The following is a 24,987-nucleotide window of genomic DNA, read 5'->3' as shown; positions in this document are numbered from 1 at the left end:
CCCTCCATCCGTCTTTCTATCATCTCTTTTCCTGTCCTTCTTTCTCTCTCTATGGCTGTGTCCTCTACACACACACACACACACACACACACACACACACACACAGGTATTTAGTCATTCTCTGGGCTCTGAAAGAGAGAGCATATTGATAGTCATATCCTCTTTGTAATAAATTAAACTTCTGTATTGTCCTTCCCCTTCATTTTACACATTGTCACAACCTCCCAGTCACCCTAATCCCAGCTACCCCCCCTCACCTTCTCTCAAACACACATACACACTCACATGCACACACACATTGATTGACAAGCTGCATCCGGGGAAATGGAGCAGATTTCCATTGTTTGCTGTCCCTACTCAAATCTGTTGAAACGGTTATTCCATTCTTGTGCCGGGGTATTTGCATATCCTTAAGTATTTCCTATTTTTCAAGACCCCTCTCCCCCTTTTCCTCCTCATCCTCCCTTTTGCTAAATCCCCTCTTCTTAAGTGTTTGGTGCATTTGGCAAATTCATTCATAACGCATCTACATGCACTATTAGCTTAGTATAATAGCCAGGGTGTAATCTGCAGAGAGATAAGAGGTGGAGAGGGAGAGTTTTTTTCCCCATCTTCCTCTTCTCCTGATGGGCTGTTCTTTGGACAAGTTGGGGTTGGCGGTGGGGCGATGATATGTCATTATGTTCCTCAGCCAAGGCGACAAGGCTCAAATGTCAGCACGAAATGTCAAGTGGCCTCGCTAGTCAGTCGGTCGGTGTCTTCTGTAGTTTTTTATTTAATTATTGGTGTGAGCGAGGTGGGAAAGGGGAGGTAAAGATGGAGGGAGATGGAAGGATAGGAGGGTTAGATGGGATGTGCAGTGAGTTGTATGTAGGAGGAAAGGCAGGATAAAAACAGAGGGATAGAGGTTAGAGAAACAGATTCTGATCATTTTTGCCAGAGCAATTTTAGGTTTTATGTCTTGTCCAAAAAGTGTAAAGAAAGGGAAGATGCCTAACAGAATATCTCGGTTCTGGGATTCATACAGTAAACATTTCCTGGACCATATTGCTCCCACATGCCAACTGCTTGAGCTCTTGAGCCTCTGCCCACGGGAAATAATGAAAGCCAGCATTGAATAGATACCTCGAATGAGCAATAAATCAGATAATCAGTCCGTTAAAGGTCCAGTGTGTAAATTTAGGAGGATCTATTGGCAGAAATGGAATATGATATTCATAGGTATGTATTTGTTAGTGTATAATCACCAGATAATAAGAGTTTTGTTTTTTTGTTACCTTAGAATGAACCATTTTTATCCACAGAACTTATTTTACCGAGGCCGCCATGTTGTATGGTAGAATCAGTGTGTTACTGACTGCTGTCATTTTTTTTACGACTTAGTTGATGGGGAAGAAGACAGCCCAACATACAAAGTAAAGAAAAAAATATCCACCAGTACACATACAGGATATAACACAGAGATGCTGCTATATGTGCGCTACACAACAAAACTCATTTATGGGAGGAAAAAATCAAAAGAGAGCACTTTTTCCTGCTGGGAGGGGAGGAGAACCCAGCCATGGAGTTGTGTCAGTGAGGTTTTGGTTGTGTCAGATTCTCATTCTAACTAATCCAGATTGTTTGTTTGTGTTGTGGTCACAATATGAAACACGTCTTGGTTCTAAATGATTTAAGAACAGATTTGACTAATTGTTTCTTGTGTTCATCTTGACGACTTTCAACCAGTTAAATGTATTCATAGTTTGTATGTAGCACAGATGCCAGTAATGTTTCATGATTATGAATAGTGAGAACTGAAGACACTATGGATGTTTACATATCATGTTGGTGGTACATGTTGGTGTGGCCCACAGATTTCAAGTCCCTATTTGAAGCTTACATAGTTTCTCACTATATTACCAATAGCTTTACCACTCTGTACTGATACCAACTCTGTGTGGGTATGTCTATATATATGTGTGTGTGTGTGTGTGTGTGTGTGTGTGTGTGTGTGTGTGTGTGTTTGAATGAATACCCTGCGGTCCTTAGCGATAAGGCTGAGATTGAGTTTTCCCCACAGTGCCAAAGCCTCTAAGAAGTGAGTGTGTGTGTGTGTGTGTGTGTGTGTGTGTGTGTGTGTGTGTGTGTGTGTGTGTGTGTGTGTGTGTGTGTGTGTGTGCGTGTGTGTGTTTTTTTGTGTGTGTGAAGACATCAGGAAAAAGCCAATGTAAAGAGCTTGTATCGCTTTATCTACCGAACACGCCTGAGTGTATGTGTATATGTATATGTGCCCTCAAACTGGTGTTGTGTGAAAGAGAGCTAGCTGCTCTGCTTTGTTCGGCATTGTGCGCTTGAGAGGATGAATCCTCGGGGCTCGATTCACAGCTGAGACAAGAAGATATTTATATATCTGTGGTATTATAACAATAAATGTGTGTGTGTGTGTAGGTGTGTCCACAGTTTAGCTATATATGCTGTTTTTAGACATCCATGCAGCGAAAAGGAGACAAATAAGGGAGAGCGAAAACAGCCCGATTTTAAAGAGAGAGCATGTGTGTTACTGCTGCCTGCTGCTTTCATTCAACATGGCCCGTGAAGGGACACATGTGCACCAGTGTCTGATCCTGACGTTGCATTTGGTTCTAACATCAGTCTCTCGTCATGCAAATGAACACATATCAGTTAACCAGGAAAATGTGGCAGTTTCCCATCACAAAAACAGAATCTGTTAAAACAGAGGAGGCAAAACAGAAAAGATGGACATGGTATGTCAGTGGTATCAACACAGCAAGGAGGTGAACCAGTCTGCTGTTCACTGACAGCGTGGTGCTTCCATAGCCAGACTTGCAGCAGACAAAACCCATCAGTTTCTGTTGCAGGGAGAGGGGGCCAGACAAAAGGCTGGAACGTCCCCAACTGTTTAGTTTCCATATCTAGCAGTCAGTGACAAGGCTTTCCGGCAGTTCTTATTTTTCACGCACTGTCCTCTGGTGAGCGGCGCACACACACACTTACACACACACTCTCTTTCTCTCTCTCTCTCCACACACACACACACACACACACACACACACACACACACACACACACACACACACACACACACACACACACACACACACACAGGCCCCTGTCACTGATTCTATAACTCTTATCACCTGGTCTGTGGCATATTCCCAAATTCCAATTTGACTGCTAGCCCCTGGCCCAGAGCACATCTCTGAAAAGAAGTACAGCAAAAATGGCTTCAGCATGGACCTTTGATAGGAAATACCAGGAAGGATTTCACATCCGAATTCACAATGAGGAACGCAGGAGGGAACAAATTTGAGCTTGTTTGGGATTTACAAACTAACTAACTAAATACACCATTATTTATCTGGAGGCTGCAATCACCTATCATTAGTAATAATGGAAATAATTATTCTGCTTCCCCTTCTGTATCTTGTATTAAAATTAATTGTACATTGTGCTCTTTACTGAACTTTAAATACTTGGTCCCCAGAGGAGGATATTAAACAAGAAATATGGGCCTGATTTCACCTTAATGTGTTTCATCTTTCTCTCCCTCTCCAGGAGTCTCCATCAGGGCGGAGGAAGGCCTTGGCCACTAGCAGTATAAATATGAAACAGTACGCCAGTCCAATGCCTACACAGACGGATGTCAAACTCAAGTTTAAGCCCCTGTCGAAGAAAGTGGTGTCGGCCACCCTACAGTTCTCCCTCTCCTGCATTTTCCTCCGTGAGGGAAAGGCCACGTAAGTATTGGTCTTCTCATGTAACACCTCTACTAAGCACAGTTGAAGTATTGTTTACATCTTAGCAATCTAAAAATTCTGTTTTCTACCCTGCATATTGATTACGGCACTTAACGAATCCTGGTTCAGATTCTTGTTGTTGTGTAATAGCCAAAGGAAAACAAAATATGTTGAAGCTAATTACGTTCCATTTTTGTTTGCTTCTCTGAGGTGTAAGCCTGCCTGGAATGGCCTTTTTTGATCACTACTCTGTTGTGCCTTTTAGTGTTCTTTAGTCAGTGTGGGCGAAGTGTATTTGTAGCCTGTTCTCTTTTTCTTTGCTGATGTAGTTACTCTGTTTTGGAACAGAGAGTTTTCCATGGGACCATATTACATGAATTTGCTCTTTTTTTGTTACAGCAATTCAGATAACAACTTACGTTAAGTAGGTAGTTAAGTTAGCCCCAATATTAAAGCGGGACTACACAGTAAATATTTAGTTTCATGCTGTACACACAATCACATAGATTCTTGTTTGCAGATGATGTTAATACAGCGGATTTCTTTCTGCTCAAAATTTGAAAGTCTGGTTCAGCAACAATAATAAATAACAGCTGAATGAGAATTATTCCTCCGCAGTGCCAGTAAACACAACATACTGTGCCCATCAATAACTGTGCTATATTTACACACACACACACACACACACACACACACACACACACACACACACACACACACACACAAACTGTAACATTAATCACAATAAACCGTATTACTACGGCCATTTACTGACACTCTCCCACAGATGCATACAACCGAAAGCCTCTTATAGTTGTAGCCGCTATCCCACTTACAACCCTTACAACTTTTTAAAAATATGTTGGGTGGGAGTTTTTTGGCAGAATTCAGGGATATAGTTACAAACGCAGCTCAAGGAAATGTATTCACTGTACAACTGAAGGTTGTACAACAAAATTAAAATTTGCAGTCCCTTCATGATACACACATAGACAAAGAAAAGTACATTTTAGTAGAATAACATAATATATAATAAATTAAATTAAAGCTGCAAGCAGCGTTGAGCTGGACCTCGCACTCCGCGCAACTCGGGGCGCGTTGTGGCCGCGTCAACGGCCGTCGCAACACGTGCGGACCACGACATGAAAATGTCACGTAAATCAGCTCAAAATCGCCCCGCAGCGCTTACTTCCTGTTGCCAGTAGGTGCCGCTATCTCTCTGTCTGAATATTGTCATGTAGACGTGTTCAAGGCGGGATTCTTATCAAACACATGAAGTTTCGTTGAGATCAGATAATGTACGCTGAAGTTGTGAGGATGTGTTCAGGCTAGGACTGTTACAGAATATGTGAAGTTTATTGGAGATTGGACATTGCACACTGAAGTTATGAGTACTGTTGTATGGCGATTTGGCTGAATTGGACAAGTCGTCACTGGCACACGGTTTGACATACAGTCACAAATAGCTCAACTTTTCATGGTTTGCATGACCACAGAATTCAAAATGGCCAACTTTGACGGCACGCCACAGACACGCCCTTCAACATACAGTCTCAAATAGCACAACTTTTGATAACCAATGTGTTTAGATTGCAGTGATCGAATTTGAAGTCAATCTGATAAAATCTGTAGGAGGAGTTAGTTAAAACAGAAGCCCTTAAATGCCGGAAATGGCATCACAGTTTGACATTCGATTCAACCTGGCCAACTTGGAGGGCACGCCACGGACACGCCCTTCAATGTACAAGCACAAATAGCACAACTTTTAATCAGGACAATTTTTTGACTGGACTGACCAATTTTGAAGCAGAGCCGATAAATTCCCTAGGAGGAGTTCGTTCAAATACAATGCGAAAAATCACAGGAAATGACCAAAAAAATCAAATGGCTGACTTTGATGCCACACCACGGACACGCCGTTTAATGTACATGCACAAATAGCACAACTTTTAATCAGCACCATTTTTTGACTGTACTGACCAATTTTGAAGTAGATCCGATAAATTCCCTAGGAGGAGTTCGTTCAAATACGAGGCGAAAATTCACCGAAAATGCGCACGGAATTCACTATGGCCAACTTTAAGGGCACGCCACGGACACGCCTTCAAGAGGCTTTTTTGTACGTCCCAGCATGTTACACGTGCCTACCGAGTTTCGTACATGTCGGTGAAACGTGGCGCCGGGGCTGCTGCTTTTTTATCCTGTAGGGGGCGCTACAAACACGACGAACACGATTTTTGGTATGTGAGCTTCAGGCACCACTCTACACGTGCCCTGTGAATTTCATATTCATAACTATTACGGTCTCCGCACAGTGATTTACTGTGCCACCAGACCGCCACCTAGTGGCGGATTGTTGACACATTTTTTTGTGAGCCTCAGGGAGCCATGGGGAAGCATCATACCAAGTTTCATCTTAATCACACATACCGTTGTAGAGATATAAACTTCTTCCTTTTAAAGAGCGCCACCTTGTGGCTGTGGCCTGAAACTGTGCAAGATGCCTAAGGAAGACATGTGGAACTATGGACCCAAGTTTGGTGTCAATCGGACATACCAATGTGGAGAAATGGTCCACTTCCTTTTTTGACAGAAAATCCACAGGAAGTGCTAATTTTATAACGTGCTGGTTTTTTGAAATATGAAAATTCTCTTAATCACTTTTTTATTATGAGGGTCCTCAGATGCTTCGTGAAAAAATTTGTGCCAATCGGACAAAGCGCATAGGAGGAACACGAAAAAGTAGTTCATGGACATTTCACGCGGAAATGGGCGTGGCCTATATGGGGAGATTCAGCTCTATTCACCGAACGCGTGGATATAAGTTTTTTTGAATGTGTGACAAACGATGCGGGAGTTATTAGCCTAAACGCACTTTTCATGATAGTAGTGCCACCTAGTGGCGGACCCGAAAGCGACGCATAGAATATCAAATTTTTCACAAGGCCTGACCACTTTGCCAAATAAAATTGACTTTTCGTATATGTTCAGGGGGGCAAAAACGCAATCAAAAGTGCTAAAAATAGGTAAGAAGAAACAAAGCAAAAACAATAGGGACCTCCAGCAGTCGCTTGCGAGGTCCCTAAAAATACAGTATTTACATACATATATACATACAAGTATACACTAAGGAAATAATTCTGCAGTGCATTTTTAAAAATGTTTCGTCTGGTCTGGGGAAAATAAATGGCAGCAATAAGACAGTGATTATAATATGGTTTCATCTTCACTTAAAAAGTTTGACATTCCTCTCGCCTTGCGCTCTGCTTGGTTCGGAGCACAGCCGGCCCGTTAATGATCCAGGCCTGATGTCAGTTATAAACTGACATTTTAAAAATTATAGTATTGAAGTTTTGATTAGAAATCTTTTAGAATTATACCAGATATGATGTCCTCAGCTCTGTATGAATCACCTCAAACTAATCTGTCTTATTTATGTCTTATAACAAAAAGAATAAACAGATAATGTATGTACACAAAAATCTACACACATTTGTTACAGTCTAGCATTCTTTGATTGTGCAAAGTTTAATTTACAGACACACACACATTCTCATTCATTCTCATATATTCTACTTTGATGCCACCAACTTTCATTTGAGGACATACACTCTCAACCACGGTGTTTGCCGTTTGTTATTCATTCTAATTTGATAGCAGCAACTTTCATTTAAAGACAGGCACACACACACTCATACTGAGCGAGAGCAGAGCAACAAGGCCTTTGTTGTGGCGTGGACGGCGGGTCGATGGCGCGTAACCCTTGTTAACCCTTCGGGGAATGATGTCAACCACACAAACAAACTCAATCACACCAGTTCAAATGAGCGTCTGGGCCTGGGAAACACCAAACACAAAGAACAGAGGAGAATACACTGATTATGATGGAGCGGTGGTATCGAGGGACTGAGAGGGAAGACACACGACTACATAAAATGCAGGGAATACTGTAGAAGTTGATGCATCTGTGAATAAAGTCGTGGAGGGCCAAAAGAGAGGTTGAGTAGAGAAGTCTTAGGTGATTATGACAGTAAGGTAGAGATGAATGAGTGGTGAAAGAGGTAGAGGCAGAAAAAACGATGGAGAACTATGATAATCCTTACATATGATATAGCTGTTGGCAGCTGTGTTGGTGAGAGCTGTGGGTGGAATTGTGTGTGTTCCTTCATCTCCTCGCCGGCACATTGAAAATGCAGCACTGATGCATTTTCATTTTTTTTGCATTATGTCTTTCTCTCTCCTTTTGTTTATTATGTTTTCAGCATCATAAAAATGTAGAGCCCTGTGTGGTTCAGTCTTTCAGGACTGGTCTTGGTTTTTAAATTATTATAAGCATATTATATGTTCAGTATGTGTTTTGAGTGCTTTTTCTACCTATGAAAATGAGCTTCTATCTATTTTGCGTGTGTGTGAATTGTGTGGGGTTTTTTTTATGGCTTAGTGATGAGGACATGCAAAGCCTGGCCAGCCTGATGAGCATGAAGCAGGCTGACATTGGCAACCTGGACGACTTTGAGGAGGAGAATGAGGAGGATGAGGAGAACAGAGTTAACCAGGAGGAGAAGGCTGCCAAGATAACAGGTGAAAACTGGCACAAAACACTTTTCTTTGACCGGTGACAGATGTATGGTTTTTCCAAGATCAGAGATGAATTAGCTGAAGTTGATCAAAGTCAGCCAGGTTGCTGTTTTGCTGGAATCTGCCATTAGACATTAGTACAGTATTATGCTTACTATTGGTCAGCAACCATGCTTATCAGTGATACATTTTTCCTGTGGTGTCAGTCAAAGCTCCGTTAATGGTAAGTCTGTCTATATAATCGCTAGATAACCATTATTTTGCCAAGTCAACTTGATCAGTAAAATGCTCAAAATGTCCTGATACATTTTGCCATCTTCCCAAACTGCCTACTTGGTGGATAAAATCTCCTGAATAATCCCCCCGACCAGAATAACCAGGACCAAGGCTTCAGTGGGGCATCAACTTCGCTTCTTTCGTTTTTATTTTTCTAAGTTTATGCTTCTGCGAGTGGGTGTGTGTGCCTGCATGCAAACATAAAAAAACATTTTAAATTTGTAAATTTGTGATTTTCATTTTGAATGTTTTGTCAGCTTCAGGTTTTCTTCCATTGCTTAGGCTTTACTTTCCCCCATCCCCATTACCCCTTTGTTCCTTGCTTTCTTCCTGTGCTGGTGGACTACTCCACTGATGGTGGCTCTTCTCCTTCCATACATACATGCTGAAGATTCATTCTATGTACGGGACCTGCTGCTTTCTGCTTTGCTTAATCCAACTTTTCAAAGCGCAATCTCGTCATGTTGAGCTTCATGCTTTCTCTCCTTCCTTTTCCCTTCGCTGCTCTTTGTCCCATTTGTATGTATATGCATTGAGCGCCTACAGCAAATGCTTCACTAGCGTGGGTCTCTGAATCAAAGGCCTGGCTAAGCTGCCAAAACTCCCCACTATTATATTCCTTCCCTGGATACTACCTATCCAAAAAGCCAGCAAGCGACACCAGCAATACTAACACTAGGCTAGTGCAAACGCAAACCCTGCAAAACATATCTTCTCTCTTTACCTTTTACATACAGTATGCAAATAATGAAAAGAGAATATATTACACCTAAAAGGGGTGTATTGTACATCACCATGAATATATATTTTGTCTGTGAGTGTTGTGTATTTGAGTATGTAAGTATTTGTTAGTTGTGTGTGTTCAGATGTTCTGCGGTGCTACCTACCAAGGTAACCTGCTTATTGAAAAAAATGCAACATAAATGTAAAGATAGATTTCAGCCTTTTCAGCATTAGAGTGTACACACTATCAAGTTAGCACAGCTTTTCAAGACAGCAGGTTAGCTGTTCTGGCAATGCGGTTACACAGTTAACCAAAGCATGCAGTTTGAAATACAGCATTTACATATGTTCTTCCTGTACACAAATATCAGTGTTGTGTATTGATACAGAGCACTTCAATCATGTACTACCCTTGCTAGTTTAATAGCACTGTAAATATAAACCAGGGTGTGCACTGAAATATATGCACTCTTTAACTCTAAATGTGTGTGTGTGTGTGTGTGTGTGTGTGTGTGTGTGTGTGTGTGTGTGTGTGTGTGTGTGTGTGTGTGTGTGTGTGTGTGTGTGTGTGTGTGAGTGGATATTCTCCATGGGTTTTGTTATTTTGCCTTGTTCACTGCTATTCTTCCTTCCTCCCTTCCTGTATGGCCCTGTCGTTTACAGAGATAGTAAACCAGTTGAATGCCCTCAGCTGCTTACATGGGGATGATGATGATGATGATGTCCTTAAGCGAGCACGCAAAGCAACCGCTAAGCCTGCCGCTTCCTCCCAAGGTCTTTTTTCACCTTTCTTTCACCTTTCACTCTGTGTTCCTGACTCTTTTTTATCGTCTTGTGAACATTTTGTCTATTCTACACTACCATTCATTACCACAGTTTCTTTTCATATATTTATTTTTTTTAATCCCTCCTTTTCCAGTTTTCCTGTCTTTTTTTTTCTCTCTCTCTCTCTCTCTCTCTCTCTCTCTCTCTCTCTCTCTCTCTCTCATACTCACTCACTCCTTGGCTTAAACCCCCCATCCCCCAATCCTCCTTTACATTGGTATTGTGATCGTTTTGTGGTCATGTGGTCTTACAGTTTATCTTGGTCCATGTGGTGATGTGCTGTACAGATGTTGTGAACACATCAGTTGGTGGTCATCCTTTTGGTTCCTTTTGGTTTTTTTTTTACTTTGTGGCCCCATTCTTTTACTGCAATTGGTAGTGAACCAAATCAGGTAAATGGTATCCAAACAAACACTGCCTACAAAAAAACAACGTTGTCTCAGGAACGCAAAGGTTTTGTTGTTTTGTTTTCCAATTTGAATCAAGCATTTTACTTTTCAATTCAACCATGTATTGGATCTGCTGTATTATTACTGTTGGGACAGTGTAACAACGGCATTATATTAGGAGTCTCAAACTCTGTGTTGTGAAAGGCCAAGAGTTAAAGATTTCAGTCTTGCCACAAAGTCTAAACTACATGTTTTTCGCTGGCTAGTTCAGTCAGTAGTAAGGGTAACAACTCAGTGAAATGACTAACGTATTGTAACTAACCTGACAAACCCAAAACTTCATTTAGGACCCTCACATTTTACACACAGGTTTTCAATTCGACCTGTGACTGGAAAACAACTGAGCTTATTTTTGTTTCTTGGATTCTCAAGTTACTCTACTTGCACCTCCTAGCTCCTCTGCTTGGACAGGGAACAGTCACAAACCATGTTACGCACTGGCACACATACAGACGTAAATACACGCCCATACACATGTGCCCTTGCATGGCCTAAAATGGGTCATGAATGTTGTCAATAAGAGGCGAGGAAAAGTGCTGCACCCCTTATCAGCTACCACCACTTCACATAGCTACCCTACATATGGACCACGGGACCCGCACTCTCATACACACTGCACTTTTTCTCTTTGGTCAGACTCTCACACAGCACTCAGCAGCACTTCTTGGCATCTACCTCACACACATTTACGCTCTTTTCAAACTGACCCGCACCCTGGCAGCATGCGACTGATCTACAGTGAGGGTGATGAAGATGAAGTGGAAAATTCTCAGCCTTTCCAGCTCGGATCTCCATGGCAACTCTATATTGCCTTCACTGTCTCCATCAGTAACCCTCCATACCACGCACATTTTCCCAGAATGCCACTGCTGTACATGCATTGAAGTGGAGCTGAGGTGGCAGAGGAGCACAGAGAAGTTGAGACAGCGCTCCCTAGCAAGAGGGGATTAGTTATACAAGACTGAATGGTCTTTATGCTCATGGTTCACTCCAAAGTGCAGATATTTGGTATATTTGGGTTTGTGAATGTTTATATTCATTTCATTTTGGAAATGTGTTCTTTTGTAGCCGTTATTTTTGACTCATTAGTTGTCTTCTTCATCATTGTTTTTCGTGCGGATGACTTTGTGTTGGACTCTGTTGCAACAGAGCTGATCAACAAGCTGAACTTCCTGGAAGACGAGGATCAGGAAGTGCCTCCTGCCATGGGTTCAAATCCCTTTGATGACCCTGATGACGACCTTCATCCCAACCACCTCAACCCATTTGGCGATCCTGATGAGGAAGGTATGTTCAACCCGGTCAGCATATGACAAAAGACGCGTTCAGTCCAATTTTGTTGTGGAAGGTTTTTTATTATTATTATTTTGACTGGTTCTGTGAGTAATCTTAATCTTAATTTCGGCTTTAATTTTATCAAGTAATAAAAGTTATGGTGTTTTATTGGGGGAAGATTCAGTAGAGTGACAGGTGTTGCAAGCTGAAGGTTTGGATGTGCACATACCTTGAACGTGTGTAGTCAGGTGTAACTATAGCAGGTAGGCTTCAATGCTTTCAGTCAGACAGCTAAACCAATATTTTTGTCTGACCACCTGAGTAGACAGGTGTGTTCGTATGGATTATTTGCTTTTGAGTGGCTGCTCCCTCACACTTAAATCTCCCACTTTGATGCTTGTTTAAATTGTCTTTAATCAAAATCTTATTGTTTGTATTGTTCTAGGGTTTTGCTTTCTTGTGCACGTTTTTATGTATTCATTAACATCTTTTGTGTGACATCCTAATCTTATTAAACCAGTATTAAAAAATATCATACGTTTACTGGTTTAATTTTTGGGGGGATGATACAGTTATTGTTTTTTATTCAGTAGAAGCTGTATGTGGACATGCATACATATCTGATAGTGTGAGTTCCTGTGGAACACATGAATGTTAAGCTACCAGGTGAGCTACCCTTCGCCCCATCAAACTTGATTGTAGGGTAAGGTATGTTAAAAGACACAATACGAGAAGGCTGGTATGTTGACAATGCTTAGCTAGTTAGCAGGACTTCAGTCACATTTATTTTGACTCCCATCTCCTGCCCAGCTTCCTAACCCAGTCTGGTAACAGGCTACCAAAGCTCTTGTAAAATAAAGAAGATGCTATTGAGTCACTGTCACTATGTTTTACAAGCCTAGTTATAGTATGTGTTGTATATGCAATCAGTGCTTTCATCTCTCTGTCAAACAGAGCCCCTTGCCCAGTCGGTCTTAAGGCAGCGGGTTAATGAAGATTCCTTCTATGACCACGACTCCTCAAATCCATTCAATGAGCCAGATGAACCTGGGACACAAACGCCCCCAGGCAACCCCTTCGATGAGCCTGAGCAGGACACGGACCTCCAGCCAGACCCAGAACCCCCCAAGCCCAGGCAGAGGAAAGGAGTGCGGCCTGTCGATATGAGCAAGTACTTGTACGCCGACACCTCTCACAACGAGGATGAGGAGCTTGATGAGTAAGACTTCTTAATTATGTTCCATTTCTTCAATTTTAATATTTCAATCAGCTGACGCAGGAAATGGTGAAATAACATAAGATAATAATCAACCCTGACATTGGCAAATAACATTTAGTCTAAAATAACTGATAGATTGACATTTTTGATGTGCAGTATTTACAGATGGCAATTGTTTGTATTGTATTGTTTGAAGTAATATGAAGTCTGGATGACATTAAGGGAAGAGTGTGCACCTTGCATGGTTTGTCTGGTTCTGGTTTTCCACTTGAATTTGCATTAGTTACACCTTCACTGGCATTGGTACAATGTATGGATATCTGAAGCCCCTTTCTTTGTAATGCATTAAACCTTTTTGTATGTCTGAGTAGGGAGGACTACGTTATATTGCTAGAATGCTTTATATTAACACACTTTCCTAAACTGGAAGGATCCAGACTGCCCAGCTTGGTAACTGTTGGCAGGCCAAGCTGTGTAAGACCCCTCCTTATAGAGGGGTACTTGTAGCCCCCCTATCAGAGCAGAGTGACGAGGCAGCTCTTTCAACGGGAACAAGGGCTCTGTTGTTTCCCTGCATTCTTTAACCTTGTCTCCCTCCTTTCCCTCCTTCTCTACTTCCTTCCCTCCCCCGTATCATCTTGTTGCCCCATACTTTCCCTCTTTGCCATCCTCCTTAACTTCTTCTTCTCTGGCCATTTTTATTTAACCTCTTTCCTCCTTCCTTCATTTACTTCTCCTTCTTTCCCTCTTTTCCTTTTCTCATTTTATATCACTTCAGTGTGTCAGTTCTGCCGGTTAAGTTTAGTCCCCAGTTACTTCATAAGAACATTTTAAACCATTGAATAGTACATTAGTAGGAGCCCTACTTTATGTACTTCTATCCAAAAAAAACACAACAGCTGTGTGAATTTAAATTCATTAGAACTGGCAGTGGCACCGGTCAATAAAAATAATAGAAACATACTTTTGCTGCTCACTTGGTGGAGGTACGGCTTCACTGCAAAGAAATCAAAAGAGAATACATCTATTAACACTTCAGCTAGTTTTCATAAAAACATTTAATCAATGACAAAGAGCTGGAACAAAAATCCATTCTGTAGTACTCTGCATAGCAGAATGTATCACTGATTGTGTGTGACCTCTGCAGACGAGTGGTCGTGCCATTATTGTAAATGCAAACTTGTAGGTTCTTGGTGTTGAGCGAAGCTGTCACAAAGATAGCCCTATGTTTTAGTCCTCTCGGCTGTCTAAAGACAGACAGGTTATTGACTGGCATGTTTCTTTTGCTCTGTCTCTTACACCAGGAGCAGAATAGAAAGTTCAAGAGGGCAGTGCAGTGTTTTGACTGAAGTCCTTTCACGTGTCTTTTAGCCAGTGCTGGTCCGTTAAAGCTGCTCTATAGGCCTGCCTGCTTTTCTTTTCTTCACTTCCCTTCCTTTTTTCCCTCTCTGTATCGCTCTGTGGTTAGACGGACACCGAGTAGCTCTAACCTTTCAGACAGATACCTAGTCAATCAGCTTTTTTCTTTCTCACTCTCACCCCCCACCCTCTCTATCCAATTCTCTTGTTTGTTTAGAATAGCTTGTTGGATGTTGAGTGAATATCTCAATGCCACGCCCTTGCTTTCAGTGCCACAAGCATGCCTGTATATTGATAACACTCTGGTATGTGTGTTTCAGTGCATGCTTGCATGTGTGTGTATGCCTTCGTGCTTCTCTCTGTCCGTCTGTCAGTAGGCTACCTTGGGCAGCAAGGATATGAGGTCATGCAGACCTGACCTCAGTGCACCTGCATCTTCTATTACCTTACCACTTGTGTGTGTTGTTCATTGTATTGCACCAAACTCTCATTTCCATGTAGCAATTTCCTTATGTTTAACTAAACAATGGGCAGTCTAAGCCAAAGATGGGTTTAAATAGTGCTAATAATCTCAATCATTTTTAACGTTTGGCACAAAGGTATTTAATTAAAAATGGGATCTACAACGTTTCTATGTGTTTGTGTGTATTTATTTATGCTTTCTTACGTATTTTGCTTTTGTAGAGGTCTGCTTGACAGTTTGTTATTTCCTGCAATGCTGAAAATTTTGCTTTGGGACTTGTTAAACCCTGTTGGTTTTTGAAGCAAAAGGTCATATAAATCTGGATAATTTTACATTGCTCTATGTGTACATATTACTGTAACTTACATTTAAAAGAAAAATTGCAGTCTGTGAAAGATCCATGCACTTTCTAACATGACATATTTTTGTCTTGCTCTCGTTTGTCACCTGTCCTTTCCTTCCATTCTTAGATCCAACCCGTTCTACGAGCCAAGGACATCAAGCCCTACGCAGCCCCCTGCTGGTGGCCCCTCCCTGGATGTGAGCAGCAGCCAGAAGAGGAGGGCTCCCCCACCACCAAGTTCCAGCCCTGGCCTCGGCCCCAGTCCGCCAGCTCCCAGCTCTGGCCCAGAAAGGGAGAGAGCCCAGCCAGTCGGGCCCAGCCCAGTCGCAGCAGTAATGGGGAGAGAGCTGGCCTCCTCTTCCCCCAAGGTAACCAGGATTCACTTGAATGTAATAAATCCCCACAGCAGGCACGCAGACGCATGATACAACAGTCTACTAGTCTCAGCAGTGGGTTGCAGGCTGGTGCTTAATGCGTAGTGGGTTGGGACTTTTTACGCTTGTTTTCCCTAAGCAAGTATTGAAAACAGCCTCATTAAAGCACAAGGCAAATGCCAAATGTTGCCTGAACACAAACAGCTGTACAAGAACTTTGCAGAAATAAAACGGTATAAATTTGTAAACATTATGATTTGTATCAGAAACAGTCAAATATGAGACTGCATCTGATGCATGTTTCGGCAGTTGACCGTTTATCTCTACTCAATGTTATGTTTGCTGGTACCGAAAAAGTATTCAGGTTTTGATACCTGATATTTGTTTTTGACAGATAGTTGAGTAATGAGTTTAATCCCTTCAATGTAATGGATTGTGCATATCAGAAATAATTTTAATGTAACATGTTGCTGCTTAGCAGTATCTAGATTATAGGGGGATAAAAAAAAAAAAATCCACTATGTAATATGAACACTGCTTCTTAGTGAATTGACTCTCATATAGACATACAATAAAGGATTTGTAATTTTTAGGTTTGATTTCATGAATGTTTTTTAGATGACCAAACTTTCAATTAGTTTACCAAATACAACAAATCTAATGTAATTTCAACTAGATGGAAACACAACAGTAAATCTTTAACACAAACTGAGCCCTAAAATCCCAGAATTCCACAGCTGTAGGTAGCAGTCTACTAACTATTCTTCATTTTGACTAATTCTTTGTAGCATGTGTTATTATAAGTGAGTGACTTGAAACATTGTGTGTGTGTGTGTGTGTGTGTGTGTGTGTGTGTGTGTGTGTGTGTGTTCGTGCTTGTGTGTCCACATCCAGTGGTCCTTACATTAGCTTTTTTTCCGCCTGCACAATCCCATCTTCTGCCCCATTCTTTATGCTCATGAAACTCCCCAGCTCCTCATTTGAATATAGGTATTTGTTTATTGGGGTGTTTTCGTATGTTTATTTATTTATTTAAATTAGGTAAATCATGGCTGGGTCTAATTAAATGGCTGATGGTCACACACACTCACGGCAGGAGTCAGACCACTGGTGGGGAATGATTGGCTGGGGGCGTGGGGATGGCTGGTGGTTAAAAAAGTGTGTGTGCGTGCGTGTGTGTGTGTGTGTGTGCGCACGTGTGGGGGTTTCAATGAGCCTATGTGGGGCTTAAACACAGGGGGCTTAACTACAGCAGAGCGATCACAAGGGGGTGTTGACCCCCTGTGCACACACACACACACACACACACACACACAAACACACACATGCAAACACAGTCTATACAGTTACTTACACACACACACACACACACACACACACACACACACACACACACACACACAGGTCCCTCCTCCCCATGCAGCTGGCTAGCTGACTGTTTTAGTGTAGCTGGGCGGTGATGCTGGCCGTCCATGTAATTATGGCATAGTGCCTTTATCACCCAGCTGCAGTTGCCTGTGACCGTGGGTGAGGGGGCCTAAACCACTTTAATTACCCAAAGCCAGTGGCCTGTGGTGGGCCACACTTCGCCAAGAGATGCCCCTGCCTCTGGAGCTTGGGACGGAGGGAGGGAGGGATGCAAAGAATGAATTGTGGGTGAGGACTGAAGAGTAGGGGGGTGCAATGAAGGAGAATAGGTGGAAGATAGCAGAGGGGTAGAGGAGAGGAGAACAGTGGGGGGAAGAGAAGGAAGATGGCCAGGGAATAGTAGAAAGAGAGATAGCATGTTCACAGTAAACAAGGATAGGCCTACAGGGTTTGTTGACATATACAGCTAGTGTGAATAGGATTCTCTTTCTTATTCACACCAAGCAGTATGACACACGCGGGTGCGCGCCTCAGCCATGTGTAGGCTGTGAGATGACCTTTGAATGTATGAAGTCAGAGCGGATTAAGCAAAGACATTCCCACTATGAGAGGCCAAGACGAAACCAACACATCATCACACTATGAACGTGTACAGAGTACAGATGTGTGCTTGTGCTCGCATGCATGTATGTATCTGTTCTTATAGTTTCTAGTATGCCTTAGGCTCAGTGCTCAGTAAGTAGGTACTCGGGCAGTTATAACCTTCCCCCAAAACACAGCTAACCTCTACCTTTCCCATATAAGACGTCTCAAGGTGTGTATTCTCCATTTATTTTTATTTCTACCAGCTATTCATGTGGGCAATTGGTGTGTAGGACCAAGATAAACATACATGCATAAAACTAGGTCTAATCTCAGAATGTGAATAGAAATTGATGTATTGAAAGACACTATATTCAGTTATTCATTTACAACCTGCCCTGAAGGGTATGAAATGTCTCATATGCTTTTTCTTAAACAAAATCTCGTCTTTGCTAACCAAAAGAGATTAGCATGCCTTGTGTCCCGTTTACATTTTACACACTTATTCAGTGCAAAGGTAACACAAGTGCAGCGGTTAAACAAGCTTTAATCGTTTGATCACTACAGTTACACCCAGCAAATAGTTATGAGCTTAAGGGTCAGAGAGTGCTCACACAATATTCCTGTGATCATGGACTTATATTTAAAATATAAGAATGGTCAAGAATAGCCAAAGCAAGAAAGATGCTAAGATTTTTCTCTCAAGATGAGAGTAAGCTTGAGAAATTAGTAAGGAACCACTAAAATACCTATTTGTTATACACTGAAAACGAATAGTGTTATAAACTCTCTTGTCCTTGTCATGTATTTATTCACTTGTGGAGATTTAGCATTAAACTTTGTCTTAGGTGTAGTTTTATCCTCCTTGTTATTACATTAAAACCACCCACTTCAGTGCCAGCCTGTGAAAAATCAGGACATCTACAGGACATATGGTGTGCACCCACTTACTCTATACACAGGTATTACACATATGGATTGGATTTACATTAAGCTCTAACAAGAGCTCAAAGCTCTGGACTTTTGCCAGTGGAACACATGTTCAGCACAAGTAATTTATGGACAGGATAAGATGGCAGTATTGAAAAACTCAAATGCATTTATTGAAACGTGTGTTACCAGTTATTGGGGGTTTTCTATCTTGAGACCATCCATGGGGACCTGTGAAAGTAATGCTTAGCAAATTTACATTTAGCATGCAGAATCAGTGGATAGAGATGTAAATTTACATATGCAACCTGCAGCATCTATAGAGGTTCCAACAGTTTTCTTCTCAATGAGGCCTAGCAGACTGTAGGTTCTTGCAAAACCCAGCAGATATTGTAGACCACATACAATTGCAATCCCTGCCATAGTGTACCAGTTTCTTCTCTTCTTGTTGGCCTCCATCTGACAGTACTAGATGGACAGTCCCAGTGTGAGCTCATATTCTGATGTTTCACACGGCTTAAATTAGGACTTTTGGCTCAGTACAACTGCAGCATAACACAATTGACCAGTTAGCAGCTCGACCAAAGTAGAATGTGAATGTTAAGTGCCTGCTCTGGGTCACTCTGGTTGAGCATTCAAAAATGCCACTTTCATCTTTGAATATACATGCAGTACATCAACTATTTAGAGTTTTTGTTAGTACCGGTAGCTGGAATCTGTGTTCAGGTTAGTGAAAGTGGCACTTGAGTCTCTCTTAAGAAGTTTCATGTCTCTCATGCCAATGTATCTGTCCATTGTCCTGTCTGGGAGATATAGATCCTCAAAGGCGTCAAGTTTAAGTTTAGCATTTGTGAAGGAGCTGGAAGGATGGAAACGTCTGTGGGATTAATGTAAATGAACAGAGGGAGTTCCTGTTGGGCGGGTTGTGAGCTCTGTCTGGTCTGATTCAGTCCATCTCTTTTCCCTGGGGCTGATTTCACCCCTCCCAGTAATTCAGTGATCCCTGCTCCTCCTTTTGTTTCATCTCCATCTCTATTCCACAGTCAGACCGCTCTACACTTAGATGCTCTGATCTTTGGATTTTTATCAAGTTTCCGCATGATAAATTATTTGCCTTATTTTCATATAAAGAAAAGTTGGGAGCTGGCAAATACCTCGGGAAAAGTTTGTACAAAAAAGTTCTATATTATCTTAATATTTACTCAAAGAATCTTAGAAAGAGTCAGGCATCTTCAACTTTAAGTTGTTGGCACTTAATTGGACAATACATGTATATCCTAGAGCTGTTGGTTGCTTTATAAAATAGAGATTACTACAAAATAGCTAAATGTACTTTAGGTTTGAAGACTTTATTACATAGTTAGGAATCCTGTCCCATGTTTTTTGCAACCTTTTGGCTATTACTTAACTGTACCCTTTGTTAATATCATATATTCTATTCCATGTGTGTCTCATAACACCAACTGTAATCAAAAGGTTTAAAAAAAAAAATAGTCTTAATCATAATCTAACATGATGTTGGTGCCACTTTTCCCTCCATTTTCCTATTTTTTTACACACACTCTTTCTGGAGGTGAGAAAGTGAACCAACACTAGAGGTATGTTTTCTTTCTCCCCTTCAGTTGAAGGGCTTGTGTGATTACTTATGTTAATCAAAGGGTTCAAATTAAATAGAGTTTTTGCAGGTTGTGAGAGCTCCTGTGCCAGGGGGAGGCAGAGGCCAGAGCTCTCCTTCCTCTCCCAGACTTTGTTTTCACAGCCCCTCCTTCAGTTCAGACTACCTCCAAATTGAAATTAGAATAAATTAACATTATTTAATTGAGTTCGCAGAAGGCTGCCATATTTCTTAATTAGCTTTCACCGGGGTTCGCGGCAGGCGAGGACCACATCCACACAGTGAACTGTTACTGAGGTTGACGTGATGACTGAGGGATGTTATTGGAGGACAGAGGGGAGCCCAAGAGACAAGGACAGTCATCTCTGGTCTTCTGATCTTTGCCTGTTCCAAGGTCTCTCGTCTTGTTATCATTATATCCGGTCCAAAGTTATTCCATCTCCTCTGATAACTTTGACATACCTTTACCAAAGAATCTCAGATGTAGGACGTAAAGAAAGTAAGACTTAAAGCCTGATGCTTTTGAACCGTGTTTAAATACATTTTGTGTGTCATTTTCTAATAGTACATATTTTTGCGTATTTTACCTGTAACTGTATTTTACCTTTAACTGTCACTGCATGTCTCATTCACTGGCATTGTGAGAATGAATGAAACACTTTTTATAAGGCGCTATGGCCATTACTAATGCAGGCGTTAGTATTTGTTGCTTGTGTTGATAAAATAGGATATATATATATGGGTTGAATGTGAATTTATAATTGTTTTATACTTACTGTGCACAGTTTTCAATCAATTATCAAGGTTAATTGTTTCGGATAAAAAGTTAAAAGTAAATATCAAATTTCAACATCTTCAATGCAGACATGTCACAACAGTTTTTACCCCCAATAATTCCTGTGTGATTTGTTTAGCTACTGTATATCATTAGGTTAAAGGAAAGGATCAGAAGTGAGCTGCATCTCTTAAATTTCAGAACCTGGAATCAATATTAGCAGAGAAACAGTAAGAGCGGCCCATTTCTGAGACCAGGGCATTGAAGATTCAGTGGCTCTCCTTGGCCACACTGGCCTTTCCATAAGCTGTGTAATATTAGGAGAATAATCCTTGAGAGAAGTAAGGCTAAGTCAGTACCTCTCAATGTCCGCTTTTTCCCAGTGTGGACCCCTCCCCAACTCTTATTTGCAGTCTCTGAGTGGTCTGTCATTGGATCTTGTGGGAGAGAGGAGACCCAGTTTCTTCTGTCATGAAGTTTAGGTCCGATCATTGGGCTTCCTGTTGTCGCTTCGTGCTGCAGGGCATCGCTGTCATCAAGTTAGCTCGAAAGGTATACGACATTACTGAGTACTGAACAATCTCAACTGTTTGAATCCTTTCTCAAAAGTTTAAGAGAATGTTTAGGTAAGGTAAGTGGTGTAAGTGTCAGTTTTAGTTTGGCCTGATGTGGATCTGAACATGGCCAAACGATACCCAAATCTTTGAATCAACTAACTCTGGGATAAAAGTTAAAGCCATGTTTAAAATACTTTTCAAGAGGTTGTGTTTGCTCAAGGAGGAGTTAATCTCCTCATGAGATGAATTATGACATGGCACATAATGTTGATCCTGAGTCTCACAGGGCAGACATTGATATGTTTAATCATGAGTGAATAGATAAATAAATCTTAACATGAATATGTATTCAGGAACTATCCTGAATCGAATTTTATATATGGTTGTTATGAAAGAACACAAAAGAACACACATTTGTGTTGTGTGTACTAATGTGCAACCTTGTGTGTGTGTTGTGAGGGATATATTTTGATCCAGTTACTGTAATGCGGCTATCATTTTTCCACCTCTTCCTCTGTTGGGTGCATGTCGAGTTCACAAGTTAAGCACTGCGAAGAGCTCGCTCTCCTCAATACCCGCGCCGACTGGTGTAAAAGGGCCTTCCGCAAAGCGCCGCTTGTAATCTGCCTTTGGTAAGTCCTCCTTAGTTTTATCTGCCAAGGATTACCTCACAAGCTGCAAGCAGGAGAGAACGAAAGACACAGAGCAAGAGAGAGAGAGAAATGAAAAGCAAGTCAAACAGAAAACGATGAAGATGGAACAAAATGAAAACAAATCGCTGTGTAATCTCTGAAAGAGAGAGACCTGCTTTAGAGTTGAAGGGAAGTTTCCCTCGCCACTCATTTAGAGAGGGAATTGACTAATCCCTCCATGATTGATGTCTGCTATGAGAGGCTCTATAGCAGACTAATAGGGCTTATGAGGATGACCAGAAAGTCCTTTATGTGTGCATGCCTGTGTGTGTATATGTGAATGAACCAAACCTTTTTGTCTTGTGTGTCCTTCTATCCAGTGGTCATAGAGGCCAGGGGTTTGAATGACATAGCGGCCGAAGAAGGAGTAACTTTATCTTAATCTCGTCTTAATCTGCCCTGGTCCTCCAGGTGTGTGTGGGCTTAAACCCAGAAGGATCCAGGGTTTTGGGGTGAGGTTTAAGGGGGCTTCGGGTGAGGAGATAGAGGTCCATGCACTTGAAAACTCCTTCAGACCCCAGAAGGTCTAAGACCCCCCGCACATTCTTGAAAACCACGCTCACTTAGTCATGCCATACCTTACTCCCGTCATCCTTAAGTGGCCCCCGCTACATTTTAATTGAATTAAACCAACCGTTCTCCATAATTTAAAAAGGACTCTAGAAGTACCTTATGAATTAGTCTGAGTGATTTGTCTTTCAAATTGTGTGCGTGCATGTGCACACACATGCACTCTTGTGTCTGTGTTTGAGGAAAGGAGAGCGAGTGTAGAAATGATAAGGCTTTAATTGCCTCTGTATGAAGGCCCCCAGTACCCCCTCTTTTGGACTGTTATGGTATGCAGGTGTGTGCTCTTATGTGCTATAGGAAATACTAAGTGGCATTTCCAGTGCTTAACTCACTGATCACTGAGTGGGATCATTCCTTTAGCTTTTAATTGAGCACTCTCGTAGGAGCTCAGTTGACCTCAACAAGATTTCACCATGCAACACCATTTTTTATTCACCTTAACAGCACAACACATAACTCAGTTTTGCCCGAAGTATTTGTAGGTGTTTAGCTAAGCTAGCGGAATGATTATAGGAATAATGATGTCTGTCCAATGGTTGATCCTTCTGTTGGTCCAAAAGTTGTCCACTGTGAAAACTTAAGATGACCGTGGGACTGACTGACAGATATTAAGTAGAATGAAACCTAATGTCTTTGTTGATACTTTTTCTGAGCATGAGACCAAGTCAGTTAACTCCAGCACTGCACGCAGTTTATCCAAATGCTATGCTTAAGTCTACTTTTAAAGTATCAGTGGTAACCCATCTACTCTGACCTCCCAGTTATTCACACATTCTTTTCCTTCCCTTTCTCTTTACTTTCTTGATCAATTCTTCCTCCTACTCTTCCTGGGTGCTCTTGTCATCCTCCTCCCTCTTTTTCTCTGCCTGTGTGTAGCATTTCCCCCACCCCACCCTTCCTCCATCAGTATGTGTGTGTTGATGCATGTGTATTCTGATCAGGAGTCAAAGGGGTGACTTTGTAATTATGTTCATTTTAATTGGCTGTACTATCACTCTTCTCATCACTTTGAAGCCCACGCTGCGCTGGACAATGGCAGTCAGTAGTGGTGGGGGGGTTTTGAACAACTGCAGTGTCAAGACCCCCCCCCCCCCACCACACACACACACACACACACACACACACACACACACACACACACACACACACACACACACACACATATAGTCAGCCTCTTTACCTGCAGAACATAATTCCTAAAGTGGCCTCCTTAATGAGTTTTCCCTGCCCAAGCTTAGATTCATTGATAAATTGCGGCGTTATCGGCGCGGCTGATCTCTGAATCCATTGCACCACTAATTTGTTTGTTGAACATGGCAGTTAAAGGAGATTATTACGTTATAGATTTATAAGAGGCAGCCCCCCTTTCTCTTCCTCCTTCTCTTCCTTCTCCCAAAGCTTATTTATTTATCAGAGGAAGATGAGGAGGTGGAGGCCTTCAAATTCTTTTTCTGGATTCTTTAAAATAGGGGTTTTAAAATACACACATTAAACAAGCATATTCATGATTTCAAGGAAAGTTCCTTTGCTACACCCATAGTGTGTAACAACGCAACATGCAAAAGATTCACCAGTTAACATTTGTCTGGTCAGCAGCACAGTACACGCTTTTAGAAGTTATCATGCTTTACATATAATTCGGTACTGTAATCTCTTGTTATTTATTGGTTACTGATATATGTACAAAAAAACCTGTATTAGCTGATTTACTGATCTAATTTTAACCATGGCTAAAAAATATGCTGCATTCAAGTTCACCAGTGTTCAAAGCGTGAAGTATTAATCCTCATGACAACACCAAGAGCAACACAACAGTTGACCTGACAGTCACTTTTTGGGATGTAACCAACCAAGTAAACACCTAAAAACCTGTGTGACACAGTAGCAAAGGGTACAGGAAGAGGCAAGCACAGAACTCTCACTGGTGACAAAAGGTGGTTGAGGCCTCATGTTGTGCATAATGGATGAGGAGAAGTTTGTTCTCTTCTGCTGATCTGTGTAACCCACAGGAGGGCAAAGATGGAGATGAACTCACCATCATTACCATCAGTGATGTTCTTTGGTTTTGTCCCTCACTGGATCCCAGCTTCCGTACCAACGCGCGCACACACACACACACACACACACACACACACACACACACACACACACACACACACACACACACACACACACACACACACACACACACACACACACACATTCAATCACAAAACTACCCACCCTGTATGTCTCTTCTCCCCCCCACCCCAGCCAAAGCTAATTTGCAGAGGC

The 24,987-nt window shown here is 41.7% G+C and overlaps 1 protein-coding gene across 6 annotated transcripts in view; it reads left to right on the top strand.

The window, feature by feature from the left end:
* Positions 1-24,987, top strand: part of ehbp1 (EH domain binding protein 1) — a 146,021-nt gene that overhangs the window by 41,520 nt on the left and 79,514 nt on the right. For 4 of the 6 annotated variants that reach the window (XM_051420285.1, XM_051420284.1, XM_051420291.1 and 1 more), the window contains exons 6-11: positions 3,559-3,740; positions 8,182-8,321; positions 9,981-10,091; positions 11,741-11,878; positions 12,821-13,085; positions 15,378-15,618. In XM_051420285.1, coding sequence (XP_051276245.1) covers positions 3,559-3,740; positions 8,182-8,321; positions 9,981-10,091; positions 11,741-11,878; positions 12,821-13,085; positions 15,378-15,618 — 1,077 coding nt within the window. The remainder of the gene's footprint in view (positions 1-3,558; positions 3,741-8,181; positions 8,322-9,980; positions 10,092-11,740; positions 11,879-12,820; positions 13,086-15,377; positions 15,619-24,987) is intronic. The other 2 variants (XM_051420289.1, XM_051420292.1) reach the window with 1 other exon arrangement.

This window comes from Dicentrarchus labrax, unplaced genomic scaffold (genome assembly GCF_905237075.1).
Source record: "Dicentrarchus labrax unplaced genomic scaffold, dlabrax2021, whole genome shotgun sequence".
NCBI lineage: Eukaryota > Metazoa > Chordata > Actinopteri > Moronidae > Dicentrarchus > Dicentrarchus labrax.
Note: the sequence above shows the minus strand (reverse complement) of the source record. Positions and strands in the feature narration are given on the sequence as shown.